Source organism: Raphanus sativus, unplaced genomic scaffold (genome assembly GCF_000801105.2).
Source record: "Raphanus sativus cultivar WK10039 unplaced genomic scaffold, ASM80110v3 Scaffold0579, whole genome shotgun sequence".
Classification (NCBI taxonomy): domain Eukaryota; kingdom Viridiplantae; phylum Streptophyta; class Magnoliopsida; order Brassicales; family Brassicaceae; genus Raphanus; species Raphanus sativus.
The window spans coordinates 1-25,907 of NW_026615897.1; the positions used below are offsets into that span (position 1 = coordinate 1).

The 25,907-nt window shown below is 35.1% G+C and overlaps 3 protein-coding genes across 4 annotated transcripts; 2 read left to right on the forward strand and 1 right to left on the reverse strand.

Moving 5' to 3' along the window:
• Positions 1-7,270: 7,270 nt before the first annotated feature.
• On the reverse strand, positions 7,271-7,963 carry LOC108849917 (glutathione S-transferase T3-like). The gene has a single exon (XM_018623521.2). The coding sequence runs from the start codon at positions 7,961-7,963 to the stop codon at positions 7,271-7,273; it is 693 nt and encodes a 230-aa protein (XP_018479023.2).
• Positions 7,964-11,554: 3,591 nt separating this feature from the next.
• Positions 11,555-14,001, forward strand: LOC130502481 (3-epi-6-deoxocathasterone 23-monooxygenase CYP90C1-like). Its single transcript, XM_056997279.1, has 3 exons — positions 11,555-12,040; positions 13,255-13,579; positions 13,695-14,001. Exons 1-3 carry the CDS (start codon positions 11,796-11,798, stop codon positions 13,848-13,850), a joined length of 726 nt encoding a protein of 241 aa, XP_056853259.1. The 5' UTR covers positions 11,555-11,795; the 3' UTR covers positions 13,851-14,001.
• A 41-nt stretch (positions 14,002-14,042) lies between these two features.
• LOC130502480 (3-epi-6-deoxocathasterone 23-monooxygenase CYP90C1-like) lies at positions 14,043-19,387 on the forward strand. Of its 2 annotated transcripts, XM_056997278.1 has the most exons (9): positions 14,043-14,199; positions 14,303-14,511; positions 14,610-14,681; positions 16,974-17,255; positions 17,787-17,876; positions 18,066-18,144; positions 18,312-18,418; positions 18,533-18,663; positions 18,940-19,387. In XM_056997278.1, the coding sequence occupies exons 4-9, from the start codon at positions 17,025-17,027 to the stop codon at positions 19,055-19,057; spliced, it is 756 nt and encodes a 251-aa protein (XP_056853258.1). In that variant the 5' UTR covers positions 14,043-14,199; positions 14,303-14,511; positions 14,610-14,681; positions 16,974-17,024; the 3' UTR covers positions 19,058-19,387. The 2 variants fall into 2 exon arrangements, with proteins under 2 accessions (XP_056853258.1, XP_056853257.1); XM_056997277.1 differs by lacking the exons at positions 14,043-14,199; positions 14,303-14,511; positions 14,610-14,681 and adding an exon at positions 14,868-14,909.
• The last annotated feature ends 6,520 nt before the right edge of the window (positions 19,388-25,907 follow it).

Here is a 25,907-nt window from a genome sequence, read left to right on the forward strand (position 1 = left end):
AGCCTAAATCTGATCCAAAGTTTCAATCTTTTTTTTTGTTTCCAGTGAAATGAATTTACAGAAAAAGTGAAATTGGAAAAACCGAACCTGAAACAGAAGGAGACATTGAGTTATTGTTTTTGTCGGAAACTACTTAGTGATTTGCATGCCGATCGTATAAAATCTCCTGATCTTCTCCAGCTATGGATCATCATCCGTTCTTTTCCTTCCTTGCACTTACGTCCTCCGTCTCTCTTACCAGAGAAAATGTTCGTTAGTCGATAACAACAACTAGAAAGATTAGAGACTTATACGAAATGTCAAAATTACCCCTGTGTCTGGATAAAACGAAACGCTGCGTTTTGTGTCTGAATGATCGATCTTAAAGCTCTGAACTTTAGATAATTTTGCATAATTCCGTTTGTTTATTTTTATTCGTAATTAAAGTTTTGAACTTTATATGAAACAGAGTTTTAGTTTAGTTAACAGAAGCCAATTCTATCAAACGTGCTTTCTGCATTGTTTCCCTTTAACAAGAGGAGAGAGCGGTGACGTCCTGTGGGAGCTTTGAGAGTCTGGTGTGAAACAAGTTATAGGACGGACAGAATGTGAAAAGTTACAACGATGATTCGTCTGATCCTGAATAGATTTAAGGTTAAAACATGGGTTTGAGATTTGCTGATCTCTTTTGGAGATGCTCTCTTTCCAGAGGAAGAAGTGAAGCAGAGGCGTTTGACAGAACTCAATGAAGAATGAAACAACAGGTTCTTCCGTTCTTGTTAAGATTCTCAGGTCGGTTCTGTTCGGTTAGTTTTGGTGGAAGGACCAAACAAAGAGAGCTCCTGATGAGACAGAACTCATGGGAAAACAAACAAAGGACACAGAGTTTCGTATGTGAGGAAGCCTCTGTTTGATAAAGAGTGTCTTATTGATGATGATGATGATATGAAATGGAGTCCTGAGATTGGTGATTTTGTGGAGGTTCGGATTGTGAAATCGACGAGATCATCTTTGTATGGAGAAGCTCTTAGCGATTAGTAAACTGTCCTTTGTTTCATGATGTTGGTGTTGATGCAAGTTGAACTTTTGTTTTGTTTGTTTTAATTTACGTATATGTTTGTAGTTATCCAAATCAACTGTTTACATGGCAGTCTCACTGGTTTGTAAACCAACAAAAAAAAAATGAATCAGAAAGGATAGAGAAAAGATTGAGAAATGTCATGTCATCCATAACCAACCATGAGTTGTCTATGGTTAAAAAAATTAGATTTATTTAGTAAAAAAAAAAATTGCAAGCTGTATACTCAAATAGCACTGGAAAAAATCAACTGTCCAGAATAATAAAGTAAATAATCTGAATTTCACCTTAAAGAACGTATGGATCCACGAATCCAAAATCTTAGTCATTCCAAAAAAAACATACACATTTGCGAGTAATGAATTTTTTTTATTTTTCGAAATCACCAAATGGTTGATTTGAAGGTGACAAGTCAATCTTGTTTTTATGTTTCTTTCTAGAGTTTTTAGTTTAAGATTTTAATTACAAACTAGGGCAGTTTATGCTCTTGAGGTAGTTTTTTTATGACTAAAAACCAACTATTATCAACTAGAACAGCTTTATCTAACTAGAGTGGTCTACAATTTAAAAAAAAAAATTACTTTTTTTTCTCTTTCTTTTTCTTCTTCGTTTTCTTCTTCATTCATTCTCTATTCTTTAGAAAATTCATATTTGATTCTTAAATTTCTTTTTTCAAATTTTTTTTATGAAATCGTTTTCTCCATCACTCGATCTATCTTTTGAGATATGTGAAGCTATAGTTTTGAGATATATTTTAGATGCCCAACATGTTCTAAAGTTATGTACATTCGTTAGTGTACATGTGTACAACAAATGTTAATGTGTAAAGTTGTATATAGTTGTGTACATTCGTTAGTGTATATGTGTACATTTGTTAGTGTACATGTGTACATGTGTACATTCGTTAGTGTACATGTGTTGAGTTAGTGTAAAACTGTGTATATGTGAATATTCAAGTGAATCATTGTACATGATAAAAATTTGTATGTACACATGAACATCATTTGGTTGTACATCATTTGGTTGTACACATGAACATCATTTGATTGTACATATTTTGATGGTGTACACATGTACACACTGATGGATACATTACGTAAGGTGGACAATCGTGGTCGTGTACACATGTGTACATTTGTGGTTATGTACATGTGTATAACCATGGTTATGTACAAGATTATATATTATTAATGTACACATATGTTCGAAACATGCTTATTGCACATGTGTACATGTTTATCCAAATGTACATGAATGTTCGATATTCCGCATCTATACCATTTTACTTGTACATGATACAAAAATTGAGTGATATTTCATGATTTTAATGTCATTGTACATGTGGATGATAAAAAAAAATCATCAGATCACTCATGACATTAAAATCATGAAATATCACTCAATTTGTGTATCATGTACAAATAAAATGTTATAGATACAGAATATCGAGGCATTCATGTACATGTAGATGTACTTATAAGAAATTACAAATGTAGAGAATATTTTGAAATGCATTACATTTTAAAATATTACAAGTAGCTCGATAATGAACATATCTACATGTACATTATACTATGGTGCAACATTCAATTAGAGAGATTTGGGTATATGTGTTTAATTAAATATTACAAGGGGTTAAAATGTAATTTCTGAAGTTTGAGACGAAATTAAAAATCAATTTTTAGTTATAAAAGTATTGAGGTTACAAAGTAAATAACAAAAATTTTAGGGACTAAATATGTAAAAATGCCCAAATTGGCCATTGTTGCTCTCAAGCTTATCATGTCAGTTTCAGAACACGTAAGAGAGACATGAAGGTCACTAAGACGTTGAATCACGACAAGGAAAGATGAGTAAAGACACAACATGGATACAACTATAACTTGAAATCACCATACACGTCACCCTTACACCACTGTGAAAATTATAGCTTGACATATCTAAAAAAATAGGTATAATAACATAGATAATGAATAAATAAAGTTTTTTTAGAAAAAAAAAATTATGAAAAAACAGAATTCATTTTGTAAAAACAATGGAAATATAAAAAAAAAAAGAAAACAAAGAAGAAGATCAATAAGAAAGAGACGTGGCCCACTTTATTTTATTTATTAAAAATAGTTTATGTCAATTCACGGAAATCTAGATTAATTTGGTTAGTTTGTAAACAAGAAAATTGATTTGGTTGAACAAAACTACCCTAGTAGCAAACCTGCCTTGTAGTGTAATAATAAACTTGAAACTGCCCTACAATGTAATATTTCTTCTTTTTTACTATGCTTTGTGTTCCACACCCTTTTATTTATGTCAACCGACAGACGAAACACTACTGAAGAAGGAAGAAAAAAAAAACATATTGTTCTGATCCATACAAGAACTATACAAATGCAAATTGCAAAATCAAGTTCAAATACAAAATGTGTTACTTATTTCTTAAAGGACACACTGAAAACGAATCCTCATTTGTCTATCTCCACAACCCATACTTCAGTTTGTTTTTTAAGCGACTATGTTAAATAGCAATGAATATACTTGCGAGTAGACTAACTAGAGGTTCACAGCTCGATACATTTTTAAATATTCTGTGTAGTCTAGGCTATAGCTATCAAGAATTTATAAACACAAATCCTATATGCTACTGGACGATTTTTCTTTAAAAAAATGATAATTTATGATAATGGTTTTTCATATATTATGCTTTGTGTTGTTACAAGTTGTGGTCTCTCGAGTATATTATACACGCATTAGGCAGAAAGTTTCTAATTAATTAATTGTGGACCGACTTTTTCATTAAACATGTGTGTACCTCGGCTTTCTATCAGACATATATTCGATTAATTAATGTGTCTTGAATATTAAGGCCAAAAGCTCATGTGACATGTGATAGTAATCACAATCCCCAACTATAAAGTTGGACTAAGTATTTCATATAGTTTAGTTTAAGTATTTAATAAGAAATGCGGGTACATAAATATCAGTAATCATACAATGGCATCGGCAAATGAAAAGTTTTAGTGGCACTGATTAGCATACATTATCATTTTCTGTGGCTGTCATGATTTGTTATCATGTATTAATCGGTGAACTTATGTTCATCATTGCTTCAAAATCTGAAAGTAGATCATGAGTTGCGTAAATGATTTATTCTTTCAATGCATTGGGTCATCTTTTTTCTTCTTCTGTTCGATCTTTAGTTGCTTTGGTCATATATGCTTGGCTAAATAAACAATGGTCCTGGGAAGTGGATCATGCTGTTGGGATCTAAACATAATAATAGCATGCACAACCAAAATGAATTGCATATATCATATATTAACGACTAATAATAGTATTGAATAGTCAATTACTATAACTCTTTTGGGCTCTCACACTAAGTTCATCAGTTAAAACGTGTTTAGAGCACAGTTTAGATTCAAATACTAACATGTTATATGTTGCTAATAGTCGATTAAAACAATAAAAGCAATGATTTTATTTTCTAAAAATGGATAAAAGAATAATGAAAGCAGTAAATAATTAGATAGAAGAGAATTGGGTGGGAGTGAGAAGTAGCTATCTAAGAGCATGCCCATTAGTGAACCCCTTGGAGGGGTTCATAGGCTTTTTTTAATAGTTTTTTGGTGGGCCCGTAAATAGTGATGAACCTGTATTTATTTTGCTCTTCCATTAGTGAACCTGAATATGGGGTCATAAGAATAAAATTAATATTTTTTAAAAACTTTTTAAAAAGTTTTTATTTAATACAATGAAAATTCAACAACATACAAAGATTATCATCTAGATTACCATATTTTTGCCATATATTTTCAACTAAATCGGCTTTCAAACGATTATGTTTCTGTTGATCCCGAAGTTGAGCTTGAATACCATGCCTATTAACGAAGTTGGAAGGGGAGTCCGTAGGTTGCGAGATATCCACCTGTGAACTCCTGCTTGACTCTCCCGACTCGAACTCAGATGTATCGGACAGAATATATGTGTTTCGTTCGTTCTCCACTATCATATTGTGTAGTATGACACAAGTTCTCATAATCTTTCCAATCTTTTCCTTGTCCCATAGTAGAGCAGGATTTTTACTATTGCAAACCTTGATTGCAAAACTCCGAAAGCACGTTCGACATCTTTTCTGGCGGATTCTTGTTTTTCAGCAAAAAGCTCAGCTTTAAGACCTTGAGGTAGTGGGATGGATTGGATAAATGTTGACCATTTTGGATAGATTCCGTCTGTAAGGTAGTACGCCATATGGATAATTGTGTGGCCGTTGACCGTGAAATTAACTTTAGGAGCTCGACCTTGTATAATGTCAGAAAAAAACTTGTGACCGATCGAGAGAACATTAATATCGTTGAGGGTACCTGGTAAACCGAAAAATGCGTGCCATATCCAAAGATCTTGTGATGCCACAGCCTCTAAGACAATGGTCGGCTTTCCGTGACCTCGTGTGTACTGCCCTCTCCAAGACCTTGGGCAGTTTTTCCACTCCCAATGCATACAGTACGTCGATGCTGCCTATTCATTCCCGGAAATCCGCGTACCTCTCCGATATCGAGTAATCATTGAAGATCAGCTCTGTGGTTTTCGTAGATACTCATCACCAAACAATTGTATTATCGCTTCGTTGAACTTCTCCAAACATAAAAGTGCGGTACTCTCACCAAGTCGGAGATATTCGTCATACGTATCTCCCGATTGACCATAATGCTAGCATACGTATAGCCGCAGTACACTTTTGAAGTGCAGAAGAGGCCGTACCTTCCGTGAGCATTTGGTCTTTGACGAAAGTATGGAACTTCATTACTCAGCGCGATCGACAATGGAAAGGAACAATGGCTTGGTCATTGAAAACGCCGCCTAAACATTTCTGGTGGGTATGTAGGATTTTCACTGAAATAGTCGTTCCAAAGGTCTTGGTGGCCTTGCTCCCTATGTCTTTCGATATACGCTCGTCTCTTCGGCTTGTTAATTTGTTGGTCGATGAAATTATCAACTTGTTGGTCGATAAAATTATCAACATGTTGGTCTAACGTATCTTCAATTAATTTATCTGCTGCATCATCTGATGAGAAAAGACATCACTTGAAACTCTTCTTTCCTTCATACAACACAAAAGAAAAAAAAAATTAATTTTTTAAAAAATGACAATCTTCACTACATTTTAAGTGAAACAAACATATATCAAAAAAAAAAAATCACTAGTCCTAAACAGAAACATATATTTTTTAAAAAGAAAAAAATCTTCATTAACTCTTTATCTTTGAAAAGAAACATATCTTTTTAAAAAAAAAAAATATCTTCACTAGTCTAATAAAAGAAACATATATTTTTTAAAAAATATATAAATCTTCACTAGTCTAAAATAAGAAACATTTTTTTATAAAATAAAATTTTTTTTTTATTCTTCATTACTTTTATAACAAAACATATCTTGTTAAAAAAAATATATATATATCTTCACTAGTTTAAAATGACAAGAGAGAGGTAGAGAGATAGAGGAGAAGAAATTATTTGATACTGTAGTCTATGTAATAAAATGACTAAGAGAAATAGAGATTGATAGTTGAGTGTATACTTGTCTTGATAGTTGTCTTCAAAGTTGTCTTGACAGGGTTATGTCGAGAGCTAAGAGAAGAGTAAGAGTAAAGAAGAGTAAAGGAAAGAGTAAAGACTGAGCAAAGTCGAGAGTAGTATGTTGACAGTAGAGGAAATAGTAGAGTAAAGAAGAGTGAAGAGTGAGCAAATTTAAGAAACAAACACATGCTTAATATATAGAGTAGGCAGAGTGGATACAAGTTCAATGTGGTTGCTACCCGTGAGCAACCAAACAAGTACAAAGTTAAACATAAAGACAAGTACATTCCCGTGAATTGAAATGAAGTGTAGACAGAAACAAAACACTACACTTTCCCGTGACACAACCATAAAGCTAAACATAATAAAACAAGTGCATTCCCTTCCTTCCTGCCAGACAACTTGAACTCCACCCCGTGACCTGCAACAGAAAAGAAAACAAGAAACTAAATGAAACAGCAATCAATAGAAAACCGAAACAGCAACCAAATAAAAGCAACATGAACCACAACAGCAAGCAACCACAACAGCAAGCAACCAAAACAGCAAGCAATCCAAACAACAATGTATATCTATCAACCTATCAACATGAACCACAACAGCAAGCAACCAAAATAAAAGCCAAACAGGAAGCACAAACCCATCTCAAATCATTTCAGAAATGAGTTTGTCTATGAGTGTGATTTCCTTTGCAGATAGATGGGTAGGGTCTTTGGCAAGGAGACGCTCTAGGACTTTCTGTTGCTGTATCTCCTTTTTCACAGCAAGCATGCTATGTATCTCATCGTAACCCTTGCCTCTTGCGTTTGGCTGCTTTGCAAGCCTTGACACCAGGAGGCCGAACCTCCGCACCTTCCTCCTCAGCCACCACCTCTGCAGCTTCCTTACTTTTCTCTTGGGACCTTCTTTGGGAACACCGAGTGATTTCCATTTTTGATCGAACCGAAGTTCCCTCCAACAATGTTCAAGTGTGAACTTGATGCCAAGGTCATTGAAGAAGATGTCATGGGCAGCCTTCATGACATCATTCTCGTTTTGGCCACTCGCTTGCTCCCTCACTGCTGCTTCATAGCACCCCACAAACTTGCACACCTGCTCATTGATTCTTCCCCACCTCTGCTTACACTGACTCCATTCTCTAGGAACGGCGCCACTGAGCACAGGGCTTGCGTTGACGTAATCCACTATGCGCTTCCAAAACGCTCCGGCCTTCTGGTCAGTGCTCATGATGGCATCCTTGCTGGTGTTCAACCAAGCGCTGATGAGCACAACGTCTTCTTTGATTGACCACTTTTTTCTTTGAAGAGAGGTTTGGGAGGTTTGGGGAGGATGTTCCATTTTGGTTTCGGTTTGGGTTTGATATGTGTGTGTTTTACATGAGGATTTGCTATCTTTTTAAAACTAGTTTTGGCTACTACATTAAACTCTAACAACCAAACATTCATTAGACAACAACTCTCTATCGCAAATGCATTAAACTCTAACAATCAAATCACAGCAACCAACCACAAAACAGATACAATTTATTATCGTTATTAAGAGAACTAGTTCTACTTGTACTTGTACTTTAAAGTTTTAGTTGTATTTTAAACTTGTAGTTTTAGTTAATTTATAGACTGAACTACTTGTAGTTCAGTTTATATACGGTTAACATATTAAAAAAAAAAACACAAACATGATTCGAACCAGAGAAACAGAAACAGAAACATTTACCTTTGCTTTTCAATCGAAGCAGACCATCTCCAGGTCAGCGACCTTCACTCTGAGAGCATCCACCTCGCCCGAGAGGCTTTTAACCTGTTCCTGTACATGTAAACAACAACATCAAAACAGCATCAAAACGTTTTCTTTAACTAAACTATGAAACAACATCAAAACAACATCACTAACCTCTAGTGACTCAATCTGTTGATTGAGGATGGGCACCTCCTTCATCACCTTCTCAGCTTTCTCCAGGCGGTTAGTCAGCTTCTCGATCTCCTCCTGGACACCATGAACCCAAGGCTGACGATAATGGAGCCCATCAGGCTTGGTTAACCCATAAGAAAAAGAAAACTCATCAAAATCAATAAAGAAAAGAACACAAAAAAATATAACAAAGATAGAAGGAGTTGTTTACCTCGTAGTTTATGCATGTGAAGAACCGCTTCCCAGGAAGAGTGTCTTTCTCCTCCTTCGCCTGAACCTCGTCAATCATCCTCCCACCACAGTAACACCTTGTTGGTATCCCGTACTCTGAATCAGCAACATACATCAAGCTGTTGTTGTACTCAATGTTCCTCTTCATGTCTCTTCTCTCTGCTGCGGGATCCATCTCTAGCACAAACAAATCATTCACAAAACTCATTAGCTCAATATGATGAAAACGAAACAATAAACCCGTCTACACAATTTAAAACCATAAAACGAAACCAACACTATCGATTAAGAACCGTAACCTGTAAAACCCCAAATCAATTTCGAACCCTAAACCCTAAATCCCCAAATCAATTTATAAACCCCGATAAACCAACCATAAATCGATTTAACTCCCCCAATACAACCCGCATGACGCTTAATCGAAAGCCCCAACTCGATTTTGAACCCCCAATGAAAACCCTAAATCGATTGAGATTCCCCGAGACCCAAAACGCTTCAAAATTGTGGAGAATCTACTCGATACTGACCTGAGCTCGTGGAGGGGACCGTTCGTCGTCGATTTGATGGTCAAAAGCTTCGGAAATCGCCGTCGCACCAGAATCGCCTCGCAATCGCCTTTCAGAGAACCAAACCCTAGGTATCGAAGAAGAAATGAAAAATGAAAGGACTCGGTCAATGCTTCGCGTAAACTCGAAAACGCGGGCCAATGGGGAACCAACACGTGTCTTGAACCCGGCTAAGAACGGATCATGCGTAAGACTCGGGTCACCGAAATTAGCCCATTTTCGATTTATTTTTCCCTGCCCGGCCCTATGAACCCGAGCCCATGGACCCTTTAAAAACCCCCAATGGGCATGCTCTAATGTCTAAAAACGAGACGAGACAAAACGGCCTAAGCGTGGCGCAATAGCCGCTCCTAGTTTATGTCCCCTCATTTATTCCTCCATTACAAACCACAACATTTATTTTCTTTGCTTCTTGGATTAATATAAACGTCAACTTAGATTTATATTCTTTCTGTTTCATAGTACAAGATGTTTTTGAAAAAGTTTTTATGTTTCAACTTGTATTTTGGTATATCAATACTTATTTTATCTTTACTAATATTAGTTACCCAATAATATTTTTCTGCATTGTTTATGATTGGTTAACTTATTTTCAATTTATATGAATGATAATAAGATTTTTTAAAAAAGATTTTAATTTTTGTGCATTCAAACAAAACATCTTATGGAATAGATGGAATAGATGGAGTAGATTTTAAAATTATAAATTTGATGTTACAAAATATAATATTACATTCATGTTTAAGTCCACTTCTATTCAGCTGGCTCTTTTAAATAAACTAAATAGGATTGTCTACAAATTTTAATATTTTAATTTTATGTTAATTTAAAAATCTTAGATGAAACTAAATCTTTAAATGTAAGGTCTCAGTAAACACCTAAAACTATGATTAACTCCGGTCTTTTAACTGAGATTATTAGTTTTGGTTAAGAGACGGTTTTTATTTTTTCTTAGATTTTAACTAAAAAAATCTAAGAATTGTCTTTTAAATAAGAGATAAAAACCGTTTTTAGTCGAAAAACATAAAAAATAAAATTAAAAATTAAAAAATGTTAAATCATGAATTAAAAATTTCGGAGCTAAAAGACCGGGGTTAATCATGTCTTAAGATTCATGTCCGCAAAACAACAAAAGCAGAAACAATGAAAAAACATGCAAATTTGCTTGAGATTTATTACTATATAAAATATATCTCTTATTTATTTCACATAATAATTATTACTCTTTTTTGACAACTAATAAATATTATTTTTATTCACAGTTTATTTGTTATGAAAGTGTGTTTAAAATCTGAAAATTTATCATAAGAAGTTATTTTCTTAGTAATAACTAGATATGTATTATTTCATTAAGCAATCTATATAATGTATGGTTTTTGGAAATATATCAAAGTAAAATGATAATTATTTAATAGTATATTTACTTTAGTATTTTCATTAATAAATGGAAAATAAAAATTATATACCAACACTATAGCGAAAACAAGATAAGATATATCAATAACAAAACCTTAGGTACATATGTCTAAAATTAGTTTCCTTGTAATTTACTGATTATTCATTTAATTATTTAACTAGATATGAAAATTATATAAGTTTTATAAAACATAATATTTTATCCTAAATTACTTTATAATTTATGTATTGAGGATCTAAACTAAAATATAAATGTTGATATATCCTTCTTATCACAATAAATATATTTAAAATTTTATGATAAATAATAATAATTGTAGATATTATCACACTTATTAAAATTGTAAATACACATTTTTGTAATACAAAATTGGTTCCTCTAGTCAAATACATGCACGTCATCTTTATAAATTTATATTTTAAAATAATCTATTAAGAAATTTCTTAAAATGATTTGGTTGATATGTTATGTTTCTAGTAACAATCTGCGTGGTGACAACTCAGTTAGCAATTCAGTATCATTTATATGAGAGAGTAAAGTAAAGATATGTGGAATTCAAAATTTAACATTAATAAGCGAACGTTTTTTATTTTAGTCGAATAGTGATAATAATTAGATATAACTTTATTGTTACTCAACTTTTAAATAGGAATTAACTGTTTTGGTTATTTTAATGTTGAATATTATTATATTTAGTGATTGACTGTTTTAGTTGTTATTTTTGATATACTTACTTATTAGACAATGATGATATATCTACAGCTTGACAAAAAAAATTCTATCTAAGCGGTTTAAAGTGGATTTTATATCATTTATTCCTCTGTTTCGGCACCCATTGACAATGACATAACCATAGCTTTAGCTCCACAAATATTTGTTTCTCTCACTTTCTCTTCATGCATGGCTTTTGAGATTTGAGAAACCTAATTCTCTATTATCTCCTCCTTTTTTCATGTGCTTTGGCATGGTTAGCTTCTTTTGGTGTGTGTTCATGTATTTTCCGATAATCTAAGACTTTTCCGGTATTCTTGTTGGGCCATCTTATTTTATGGATTATTGGGTCGCGGGTTTCTTGGTTTTGACGGCCGGTATTATTCTCCGTTCACGGCTCTGGTTTCGTCTAAGAAAATGGAAAACGAGAGATGGAGAAGAAGAAGAACAAGAGAAAGAGACGAAGAAGGCTATGATTCCGAAGGGAAGCTTAGGATGGCCGGTGATCGGAGAAACCCTAGCCTTTATTGCTTGTGGATATTCTTCTCGGCCTGTTACCTTCATGGACAAACGAAAGTCTTTGTAAGTCTTTTACTATCAATCCCTTTGACCAGATTTTCTTAAAGCATTTTTTCTTACAAATCCTTTAATTAAAAAAGATTATGAATTAAAAATCAACACGATTTCTAAAAGAAAATTGTTTCACATCCTCAAAACTTTCTTCAATTTCTAACCCTTTAATTATATCTGCTGGCAACAAAAAATCAGTGTGTGTTATCTGCGTTATTAATCTAGTGATTTCGTTTTGTTTATTGGATTACTTGGAAAAGAAACGTTTTGATAGACAATAGTACACGTCCACATCTACATATACAGCAGTTTTTATAAATAAATAAATTAAAAACCAAATGACTTATTGCAGTCAACCAAGTAAATGCTAACTTAAAATGCTTCATTCTGAATTTAGTCTAGTGAAGCCTCTCCCCTATTTGTATTCTTATTAGTCAATATTCAAATATGCACCAATTTATTGTAATTTAATCGAAAACTAAAACACCCAATTAACTCCAATTACAATCAATTTATCTCATTTCTAGGCAAAGAAAAAAGTTTCAGGGGATCATATAGTGATAATGAATTTGTAATTTGTTTATATACGAATTACTCTTTGGGGTGCGAATATATAAATTAAAAATTTTGCACATAACATAATTTGAATGATTATAAAAGACTGACAAAACCAACCTGTCTTCATCTTCTTGGCCATATACAGCAGCAAAATAGTTTTAGCAGAGGATCTTGTTTCTTTTTTATGATTGAGTTCACTTCATTTCATGTGTCATCTTTATCTCTTCTGTTTTTTTTTTGTCAAACTATCTCTTCTGTTTTATATATTATTTTCCTGTGTTATTATTATAACATATGTGTTGTTTTTTTGAACTTCTAACATATGTGTTGTTATTATTATAATATATTACAAACTAAACATCGTTGTTGTGCTATTCTGCGCTATTCATTATTACTTTCTGCATACTAATAAAATTTCAAAGATATGTTCTCTTGTTAGCTTCTGAGAAATCTTATCAAGAAAATTATAGGTTTTTATATCCATTCTATATCTCAACAAGTAACTAAAATTTAATAATTTTTTGTCTTTAATTAGCGTAAAATTTTCATATCAAATGATTTACCTTTTTTGAAATGTGGGAAGAGGATGCATTTTCTTTTTATTGGTTAAACTAGTAATATCATGTGGGTAATTCTTACGGAAATCCTTCTACATGTAAACCATCCAGGTACGGGAATGTGTTCAAGACGAACATAATAGGGACACCAATCATAATATCGACCGATGCAGAGGTTAACAAAGTGGTGCTCCAAAACCATGGCAACACATTCGTCCCTGCATACCCTAAGTCAATCACTGAACTACTTGGAGAAAACTCTATTCTCAGCATCAATGGACCTCATCAAAAGAGGCTACACACGCTCATTGGCGCATTCTTTAGATCTCCTCACCTCAAGGAGAGGATTACTCGAGACATTGAGGCCTCGGTAGGTCTAACTTTAGCTTCTTGGTCTCACCTTCCCGTGGTTCATGTCCAAGACGAGACCAAAAAGGTATTGTTATAAGAACCCATAATATTTGTTTGAAACTCATGTAACATGTTATATTTGTCTGAATTTAAGTATGCTTTTAACATCTTGATCTCGCAATGTTTTTATTTTTTTGTAGATGACGTTTGAGATATTAGTAAAACTGTTGATGAGTATATCACGTGGTGAAGATTTAGATATTCTCAAGCTTGAGTTCGAAGAATTCATCAAGGGTTTGATTTGCATCCCCATCAAATTCCCTGGAACTAGACTTTATAAATCCCTAAAGGTCTAAGCATATCGTTCCCTTGTTCTTATGATAGCCATTGATTAACTCGCTAGCTAGGATCGTGTTCTCGAGAAGTAGTCTCCCCTGTACAAACGCAGTTTGACTAGGTAGAATAAGATTAGGAAGGATGGGTTTTAATCTTTTTACCAATAGTCTCGAGATGACTTTGTATACTGTGTTTAAGCAGGAGATAGGTCGAAAGTCCGTCATCTTCGATGCACCCGGGAATTTAGGAACCAATGTGAGTATTGTTGCGTTAAGCGAGTACGGAAGCAGTCCCGTTTGGAAAAAGTGAGCGATTGACGCACAGACCTCATCCCCCACAGACTCCCAAGCCGCTTTGAAAAAACCTGAGGTTAGTCCGTCTGGCCCTGGAGCCTTGTTTGGATTCAGTTTGAACATCATAATCCTGATCTCCTCCTTTGTCGGTATGTTTTTCATCTTTTCACATTGATCAGGTGAGACAGTGAAGTTTAGGAGATTCTGGAACCAATCCCGTGAGGAGTAGATTGAGAAGGAGATAGAAGTCGGGCCCAGAACTGAGCAGAAGTGAGACACAGCTAGGTTACTCATCTCCATAGGATCTGTTATCCAGACACCTGAAGCATTGAGGAAGGCTCTGATTGCATTGTAGCTCATTCTCACTTGACATATTCTGTGGAAGAAGGTAGTGTTAAGGTCTCCTTCTCTTAACCAGTTTATTCTTGATTTTTGCCTGAAGTATAGCTCTTCGATTTCCCTCAAAAAATTCCATTTTTGGTGTAGGTCTCTTTCCTCTTGGAAGGTTGTTGACGTCGGGTTCTGAAGCGCCTGGACCTGCACACATTGAAGCAAACTGTGAGTTTCACTAACTCTCTCTTGAATTTGTGAATAGTTCTCTCTGTTTATTTTTTTTAATTCACTCTTAATTTGTTAAAGCCTTCGATACTCTCTCTTGGGAGTTCCTGTTCTCTTGTCTTACCGGGTTGGGCATTCCGGACCTGTTTGTGCACTGGCTGAGATCGTGTATCTGTTCAACAAACTTCATGGTCGGTTATAATGGGACGGTCAACGGCTACTTCAAAGGTACTAGGGGACTTAGGCAAGGGGATCCCTTATCCCCTTACCTCTTTGTCATCGCCATGAACTGTCTCTCACATATGTTAAACGCAATCTCGACTCAGTCACGGTTCAAATATCATCACAACTGCAAGAAGATTAAACTGACGCACCTTTCATTCGCCGATGACCTGCTAATCTTCATTGAGGGCAGTATCGACTCAGTGCAGTGTGTTCTCCAGGTCCTCAGGGAATTCGAGGAAAGGTCGGGCCTAGCTGTTAGCATGCAAAAAACATGTTTCTACGCATCAGGTTTGACAGAAGAGGAGATAAGTACGATACAAGCTTCAACGGGCATGGCATGTGGCAACTTACCGTTTCGTTACTTGGGAGTACCGATGAACTCAAGGAAACTGTCACTTGCAAACTGTCAGCCTCTGCTCCACCAAATCAAGCTCAGATTCTCCTCCTGGTCAACAAAAACTCTTTCTTTCTCAGGGAGACTTATGCTAATAAAAACTGTCATTTCAGGAATCACTACCTTCTGGTGCTCCTCTTTTGTCCTCCCAAAAGCATGTGTTGAGAAGATAAATTCGATGTGTAGTGCTTTCCTGTGGAAAGGGAATCTTGACGGTCACAATACGGCGAGGGTGGCTTGGTCGACAGTGGTGAAAACTAAGGAGCAAGGTGGTCTCGGGGTGAAGGATCTCCAAACATGGAACACAGCATGCTGTCTGCGACTGATATGGCTCCTGTTCTTCAGACCCAACTCGGTGTGGGTCTCCTGGTTCAAGGAGGTCATTCTCAAAGGATCAGTAAGCAATTTTTGGACAACTAAGCCATCTCAAAACTTTTCCTGGCTAGCAAACAAGTTATTGAAGCTTAGGAGTATTGCTTACCCGTTAATTCGCTTGAGAATTCAGAATGGGGAGAGTGGCAGGTTTTGGATAGACAATTGGAGCCCATTTGGAAGCTTGCTGGAGTACTTGGGGGGAGGAAGAACAAGACTAGGTATCCCGCACAATTCAACTGTGGCCTCTCTTCATAGGAATGGATCATGGAGGCTACCTGCAGCAAGAACAGATAATCAGTTGCAGGTGCTCTCCTTTATCACAACGATCCAATTCAATGAACAGCCTGATAACTATGAGTGGGAGATAAACGGGAAGCGTAGTGAGAAGTTCTGTACGGGAGAGGTATACCACTACCTTAGACGAGAGGAAGAGAGAGTGAGATGGTTTGCTGCTGTCTGGTCGTCGAGAAGCATCCCTCGACAGAGTTTCCATGCTTGGTTGGTTGTACTTAACAGGATCCCCACTAGAGATAGGTTGATTAGTTGGGGGCTCCAAGTCCCTCCCTTATGCCTCCTCTGTAACATAAAGGATGAATCAAGGGACCATTTATACTGGGAGTGTGATTATGCTTACGACCTTTGGAGGATCGTTGCGGGAAGATGTCGATTCATACCTGATCGCGATTGGGAGGACTCGCTGGAACAGATGGTCTCCTTGCCACCGCCGGCTGCTACACGATCTCTGATCCTTCTTGGTTGGCAAGCCACAATGTGCTGGATTTGGAATGAGCGAAACGCGAGATTGCATGCGAACCAGTTCAGGTCGATCGATGCACTCTTCTCTATAATAGATCATCAGGTGAGGAACAAGTTACAGAGCTTCAGAGAGACAAACCCCAGGAGGTCTTCGGAGATGATGCAACAATGGGTTAGATGATCATTCTCAATTGATGGTGGAGTTGCAAAAGCTTAATCGCTCTGGTTGGATTGAGCGAAACTACTGGAGTATCGGAGAAGATGTTTAGGCACTGTGGGCCACAATTGTATTGGGCTTGGTCGGAAATTACTAGGGCTTGGGTTATTATGATATGAGTTTATTGGGCTATGGGGCTCTTTCACTAGTGCATTAGTCATTTGTAAAACTTTTTTTCTTTCCGCAATTTATATTAAGAAGCCTGTTACAAAAAAAAAAAAAAAAAGGTCTAAGCATATCAATGAGTCATAACTTTTTTTTGTTTCATATTCGCATGTAACTTGCAAGTTTTTAATATATATTCTATGTTGCATTAATCGTGCAGGCGAAAGAGAGGCTGATAAAGATAGTTAAGAAGGTTGTGAAGGAGAGGCAAATGGCTACTACGGATACGGTGAGGAAGACTTCTCCAGCGAATGACGCGGTGGATGTGCTATTAAGAGACGTTAGTGACGGTGGTAGTTCAGATACGCCATCTCAGCCTTTGGATTTCGTCAGTGGGAAGATCGTAGAGATGATGATACCCGGAGAGGAAACAATGCCAACGGCAATGACCTTGGCTGTCAAATTCCTAAGTGACAATCCCGTCGCTCTAGCCAAACTCGTGGTACGTATTAATATACAAACTTACACAGCACCCACACGTGTGTGTGTGTCTGTATGCAAACTGCCGACGTATGTGAACCATAGATTCGATTTTAGGGGATTTTAACGGCTGCGATTTAGTTGTAGAAGGGGTATTATGGTGTGGGGCAGGGAAAAGAGTTTTGACTTGTGTCCGTGTCACGTCACTATCGAAAGTCTTCTCGACTGGACACACGATTATACGCACGTGTGGAAAGGGATGAGACACGTGAGAGTATACTAACCGTAGGATTAGAAAAAAAATTGGAGTGGATGGCTGTCAGAAGAGGACGATTTGAGTTAACGCATGTCTGTACGAGTCGTGTCAAAACAGCGTTTGCGTCACCGAAAACGCCTTGTTTTCAAATTTATCATTAATGTTTCAATCAAAACGCGTTATCTAATATTTTTTCCTTTTCAATATTTTCAGATTTTTTTTGTTGTTAAAGATGTTTTAGATTATTTTTTTTGGTTAATTTTGTCGATGTGTCAAGCTTTTTTGATTAATTGAAAGGAGGAGAATATGGAGTTTAAGAGGCGTAAATTGGAGTCAGGAGAAGAATACAATTGGTCAGACTATATGTCTCTCTCTTTTACTCATAATGTGAGTTTCATTAATTAAAATACGTTACCTTTATAAATTACTACTACTGATTATCTATTTTTTTTTGTTTTGAACACATTTCTGATTATCTATTTATTTATAGAAAAGTACTAAAGAAGTTGATCAAAAGGTTAATCTTCTTGTTTTCTAAGTTTTAATTTCTTATTGTTTTTTTCGAAATACAAACAGGTGATAAATGAAACGCTGAGGATGGCTAATATCATTAACGGTGTGTGGAGGAAGGCTCTCAAAGATGTAGAAATTAAAGGTTAACTAGATTCAGTTACCATTATATAAAATCACCGATTAATTATTTAAATTTAATTGAAATGAAATCAAAAGCAGTGGCATGCTTCTCCTATTTGAACTGAATCTATTTAGTGATAATACGCTGATTCTGATAACTAGGTATAAATTCTGGTGGGTGAATGGCAGGTTACTTAATACCAAAAGGATGGTGTGTATTGGCATCATTCATATCGGTTCACATGGATGAAGACATTTATGAGAATCCCTATCAATTCGATCCGTGGAGATGGGACGTACGTGACTATTTCCTCTCATTAATGTCGTTATAATGTAGCTATAATTTATAAACATCGTGAGTTCGTTTAGTTCGACAAATGTCACGTACTAATGCTTATCTTCTTAACCAGAGAATTAATGGATCGGTAAACAGTAATGTTTGCTTCACACCCTTTGGTGGTGGACAAAGGCTATGTCCTGGTTTAGAACTATCGAAGCTCGAAATCTCCATCTTTCTTCACCAACTCGTAACCCGATACAGGTAAACCGATAAATATCTTGAAATTTTCAAGTGTTCCGCAATAAATCCGTTCCACATGTAACTTTTGTGGGCTGTACTAGTAACATAGCCCATGTTTAAATACAGTAATGTGTACAACTGTATAAGTCGTGGACGACAAAAAGAGTTACGTTGGTATTCTTACCAAAACGTATTATCTATGTGTTTTGATGGATATACCAGATTACTTTTTTTTTGCAACTGACACATTACTATATATTTTGATGAAACTATTTATTTGTAATGATATACTTGTAGCTGGAGAGCCGAGGAAGACAAGATCGTGTCATTTCCAACAGTCAAGATGAAGCGGAGGCTTCCCATCCGAGTGGCTCCCGTCGAGAGAACCTCTCATATCCCAGTCGAAGATCATTAGATAACAGATTCTTGAAAAGAACGAAAGTGTTTAGGCAAAAGGAGGCAGATAAGCAAACAAATATATTTTGTAAAATAGCAAAGAAGAGAAGCAAACAATATTGGTGGGTAAGGCAGAAAGAGCCATACGTACAGCTAGTGATGGCTCAAAGATGAGGGATTCTAATTATTTTGTATATTTTGTCATGTCAAATTATAAGCGTTGGTTAGGTTGTCCCTTTCTCTTTTATTTATAGTACTAAAGCCAAACGCAACTTGAGATATGTATGTATGGGTTGTATGTAAACTAATATGGTTCCTATGCATGTGTTCTAAGTTAATTATAGCTCTATCGAGTTTCTTGTTTTATGCTCTAGAATTTTTATCTGTATTCCGATTTCAATAATTTGTTATTGTCGGTTTGTCATGGTTACTGAAAATTGATTTCTATGATAACGAAGAAAATGCATGTTTTACTTCAACCGACGATGCAATACAATAATATAAGTATAGATATGTAGCAAGTATTATAAATCTAGTATGTGATACTAAAAGATATATAGTATGTGATATTAAAAGAGTATAATTTGGTGGGTGATGATGAGAATAGATTGAAATTTATTGCGGCCATAGTAAGGACAATGCCATGCACGAAAGACGAAACATGTCCATGGGGAATACACGTGCATGTGTGTACTTCGACCCACCTTATAATTATTTCTATTATTATCAATTTGTGGAGTTTTCTTATGTCAACTTCGACATTGCCAATTTTTATTTATTTGTTTACTTAGGAGTGGTTTTTATTAATCTACTTTATTGATGTTATGTTATAATTATTAACTAAACCTTATAATGTGTGAAAAAAGTCTTGTAGAGAGAAGTGAGAGCTAGAGAGAGAAAAAAAAGAAAAAAGAATCGCTTGTCTTCTTCGGCCGACGGTTGAGGCTCCCATAGCCACCGTCGGCCGGACTCCTTTCTCCATCTGTGTTGTTCTATCTGTATAGTATATATAGCTTCCGGCGATTCACCTTTTTCCCGTTGGTGGTGGTTCGGCTTAGTTTCTGGGAAGCGGTGGCTTCGGTAGCACCGGTTTCGCCGGCTTTTGTCTCCGGGAGGCGGTTCCCGCTCCGTCATCGTCGGCTATTATTAGGGTTTTCCGTTCGTTTTCTTCGATCTATGAATCTGAGGCTTATATGTACTCTGCCTCTCGATCTCTGTCTGGAGCTGCATGTTGTTATGTTGGCAACGGAGGATCAATCGTAGGAGTTTTAATCTAATGAAGATTTCATAGATCCGTCATGTTCCAACAGCTCGGAAGGAGCAGTGTTGGAGTTAGTTGAAGGATGTTATCCCGTATATGAATCCGCCGCCGACGGCGAGACGTCGTGCCGCTGTTTCTGAAGCCGGAGGAAGAAGGGTGTCTCTCGTCTAGACGCGTGGCGGCTTGCTTGACGTGTGGTCGTACACGTGGGAAGGAAAGGCGGTCTTGTTCTAAAAATGGGCTCGGTTGGGCTTTGTCATTTAGACCATTGGTTTGGTTCTCTGTTAGTGGGCTTGCGGGTGGCCTTTTAAGACCTGTAGTCTATGTCCTGCTTTGTTGGGCCTTATGTTTTGTAAAATTAGTTTGTACTCCTTTGGCCTTTGGCCTTTTATTATAATATATTAAGATGGCAAAAAAAAAGTTATGTTATAATTATTCAAATGTAATTATAAGCAAGTTAATGATTAAATTATTTTTATACTCTCATCGTTTCATAATACTTGATGTTTTAGAAGGATAATTTTGTTTCAAATTAGTTGAAGTTTTGAGATTTTAAGGTTACTTTAACTTTATTGGAAACTGTTCAGCCAATTAGATTTCACAGTCTTTTTTATTATTGGTTAATTGATTTTAAAATTATATCTTTAAAATATTTTTTATTAAAAAATACAATTTTCTTAATCTTTGTGAACTATGATAAAACATCAAGTATTATGAAACGGAGGGAGTATTTTTTTGGAGACGGGATAATGGAGAAGACATCAAACTAAATTGTTATCTTAAAGCCACTTGAAACGTCTTAAGTGGTAAGAAAATGCACGGGTTTTATGGTAATTAATTATTTGATCTAAAAAGTTTTTGGGATCACATCACGGTTATATAAAAAACACTCTCTGAAAATGCTTTATAAAACTTACATAGAAAAAAAAACATGACAACTCGTCAATACAATATAGTAATATCTGAATAATTACCCTCGAAAGGAAGATATATCGAGAAGCATGTGTTCTGAATTGTTGGTAGGCCTAATATATATGACGTAAATGCCCAAAGTTAGCCTACAATGGCCCATAATTGTCCACTTTATTTCCAATTTCACACTAAAATATTTTGGACTTTATAACTTATGTTGATGGACCAAGAATTCAAGTTAGAAACTTCTATTTATAATTTTATATTTCTGTTGGTTTAACCGTCTAAATCGAGATAGAAACTTTTTTTTGGTCAACAAGATGGAAACTTTTTTATTTCGTTCTGCTAAATAGAAATATAGCTATTACAAAAATAAACTTTTCCATTGAAACAGTAAAAATGAGGATGGAGTTAAGATTATGCATAATTAACCAATATAGCAAAATGATTTAAGAAATTGAAATTTCGATTAGAACACACGGACATACAATATCTTGAGCAATTCTTTCGATGTTTTCCATCGGCAGCAGTATTACAGTACATGACAAACATAATACTACTGTAAATAAAAGAACACTTTAAATATACATGTCCTTGTAATGTTTGGGTGAAAAATACTTAAGAATTTTCTGTCTATAATTTTAATTGTAAAGAAATCTTTATTTTAAACTAAATTCTTCTACAGTCAAAGTCAATATCTGGATGACTATGTTCAGATGATGATTACCAGTACGTGAAAATGTTTAAGGTTGTGAAGATTTAACTTTATATTAAGCAAACTGCATATGTTAAACCAAGTAATGATGGTGAGCGTCAACGTAGTAATATATATTTCTAATATGTTTTTTCTTAATCTGGGGTATCCCGGGTCTCCCGGACCGAGATCCAGACTAATCTCCAAGGGGAAGTGCAGCCCACGGATAGATCATCTCTCCGGGTTTTCAAATGGACCGAAAACATGGTTCATATCCGCGTGGCCACAAATCAAGGTAATTTGAGTGGTAACGGATTCGAACTCAGGTCTCTTAGGGATTCTAGAACGCTATGTACCACCCGACGACTAACTCGTAGTTATATTTCTAATATGTTGATAAGAATGATGTTATTATTGCTACGTGCTTACATATGTCTCTTTGCATAGTCAATTAGACCCATCGGTATCGATTACTATGTTCAACGGCATGGTCTTTGTGCATCATTTGTTTTTTCTCATGGCAAATACCAAATGTTGGAGATAATGTTAAATAATACGTTGTCTTTGATATGGATCATCGGAGAAAATATAATAAGATAATGGCTTGCAATAATCCGTTAAATTATGTAAATGTGCGGTACCATACTGACTCCACTAAGCTCATAAGCATAAGTCTCCTTAATGACCGTTAATATATCATTTCCTGCAAAGCCTTTTGTCTAAGAAAGATGAACCAATACATGCGCGATTAATTGAATTACTTCGACAGTAAATTATTTTTCAACGAAACTCAAATGACTCCGATCCTTTGGTGTCGGTGTATATGTTACCTATGATTGAACCAAACATGTGTAGTAGATGATGAATTCTTATTTGTGAAGCAATGTGTGGTGACTGGTAACATTGCATGTACTAGCTAGTGGTCCGTAAATGTTGTTGGGCTAGTATTAATAGATCGGAAGCTATAATTCTTTTTTTTTTGGTCAAACGAAATATATAATTCACACGACAGTTTCGTTACAAAAAGTTTAAATTCGATCAACAACAGGAAAAAACAATCATCTGATTGAGAAAATAAGCTCAACGGAACGGACAACGGTAGATTTTTCTATAACGGTAATTAGCTTTTGTTCTAATCACAACATGTCTCATATGCTAAGCAATTATTATGTTTATAATTCATGATTACAAATTACTGTACTTCCATAATGTTGTAAATGGCTGAATTTGGTTCTAAAAAGTTTTATTTCTTTAGTGGAAAAGTTTGAAAAAAAGAAACAAAAGAGGGTTTAAAGCAAATAGAAAAAGTTAATAAAAAAGAAAGAAAAAGGTAATAAAAAGGGAAACAAGCTACCTGAAAAGGGTCGCAACTCGCAAGGAAGAGTCAGAGGCGCGAAGGCTAACGAACTATTAACGTGGCGCCAAATCAACTGTCAGGAGGATAGGATCCAACCGAGATATCACTTTACCGAGTGGTTAGAAAAAGTTACAGTTTTCTCGGCGTCAGTGATTTAATGAGTTTTTTTGGTCTAACAATTTAAGAATGAGTTATTTTCAATTACATTAATGAAACTATACAAGTATACATAATGCCTTTACCAATTTAATTCTGACACAGCATAACAGCCTTTAGCGCCAGAACCGTGCTCTGTTCAACAGCAACAAACCAATAGCATCAGGTTTGTAAATTGGTTACGTCTTTTTTTTTGGTTAACGTCTTCTTTTTTAACTTTCCATAAATAGTAAAAGCTATACTCGGAATAAAGCAATACCATATTACAAATTTATGCTGCCCTTCCTTAACCATACAATGATACATTAGTTTGTTGTAACTAAGTTACTAGATGAAAAATATTATATTATGATGAAGTATTGCTTTCGAAATAAACAACAGAATGTCAAAAGAAGAAAAAACAACAGCAGATTTGTGTGTTTATCTAAAGATAGTGATATGCTAATAGATTCTTATAGAATTTTCATATGTACTATAGGAAAAGTAAAACAAAAAGTAATGCTTCAAGATATAGATAATCGCAGATTTGAATGTACAAGAATGAAAATCTACTTTATATATGTCTTGGGAACAAGCGGAAGATCGGAAAATCCGACAGACGTAATCTCATTTAGGTTAGAGGCGTGGGAGAAGAGTCTTTCTCCCTCTAATAAAAAAGGCAATAGTGAATAAGAAAAGAACAACTCATAGTAACGGAGTCCAATTAAAGGTGTGTGGAATCTTGTGGGTTGGTGATTGTCTAACTAAAATTCAACTACCACTTAACATAGAACATGATAACGCGACTGAATAAGCTTTACTTTGTAAAACCTAATTGTATATTGACGTTAATAAAGAGAAACACAATGCTGAGACAAGAGTAAAGCATGTATAAAACAAGATTAAAGGAAAAATATAGTGTACAAAAAGTAATATATATATATATATGATATGATATTATATTTTGTTTGTGTGTATCAAGATTTTCAATGGTTACACAATTTAAGACAATGGGATAAACAAAAACCTAACAAAACTGAGACACAATAGAGACCCCAAGGAAATGGTCTGCCGTATACTTTAGGTAAAGCGTAATGTGACTGCGTGCCGGTTTGCCCCACTCTTTTTGATGCCTTCCTTTTCCGTTTATTCTCGGCACTTCACGTCGTCCAAGCCTTGCTTATATTTGGGGCTTAATACAAATCCTTAATTTCCCAATTTCTCATAATTAAATCATCTACCGTGGGGACGCCATGACCAGAAAATCTTGTTTATTTCATATCGTATTGTGTGTATCTAGGACCTTACGTTATAGGAGAGTTCTAATAAGAGATCTCTTTTTTATTTCCTTCCAAACTTTCCATAAATATTTTCAAGTTCTCTAAAAAACCCTAGTTGAACTGTGAAACACAGTCAAAAGACTCAAAACCCATTAACGCAAGACTAGTGTCGGTGTCAGTGGGTGGTACTAGCGTAATATGACATTTGGTAAAACTGGAATTTGAACCATCCAAACAAGAGAGCATCGACATTCACATGTTTTTTTTTGGACAAAAACATTCACATGTTTATGTGATTTAAATAAAATTATTCTCAGAGTTACTGTCTTACTGTAATCCTGATTAAGGAAGCATATCTTAATTAATCTCAAGTGGGTTTAGGATTCAAACTGTCACCAGATCCAAGAACCCAAGATTTATCCAAGGAAATCTACAACATACAAAAAAAAAAGTAAACTGAGTTGTATAACGTATGCAGAAAATTTAATAGGTAACATTATTAAATGATTCTTAACCAGCTGGAATGTTGATCTTTCAGTTAATGGTGTTAAAACGAATGAACAAGTGATTACTATGTTGTAAAACGCAATATGCATTACCGCTACGGTTGCCTTCTTAATGATGTGCTAGTAGTTTTCTTATACTAATGCAACATCATAAACCATGTTTGAAACAATTGATTTCGCTTTTATATAGTTGTTAGTACATCTAAGCCTTAAAAAATTCCAGCATCACATGATATGTTTTAAACTTTTGACTAAAATATGTTTTAAACTTTCTTATAGTTTTTTCCATCATAAACATTTTGATGAACAACACTATTAAACTAGAACATTACTAAAGTCTGAATTAACTTATAATCATGTCCTAACTGGTTTATATAACAATTTTCCAGATAAAACTACACACTTAACACTCAGACACGACCAAATCAAATTAAGCATAATGTTAATTGCTGAATTTATTATGCTAGAGTCTTGTTCGTATGTTATGTTAAGTAACAGGTACACTGTGATTTGGAAGTGGAAGAAGACACACGTATCCTTTTCAACATCTACCACTACCAATCAAGAAATCAAACTCACAACAGCATACAAAAATATTTAATAAACCAATCAAAACTGAAAAAATAAAAAGAAAGAAAAACCCTCAACTGAAAAATAGCGTGATTTGCTGCTTTAGTTCAATCAAACGTGCCTCCTTTTTTTTTTTTCCTTTTTTGCTGATATC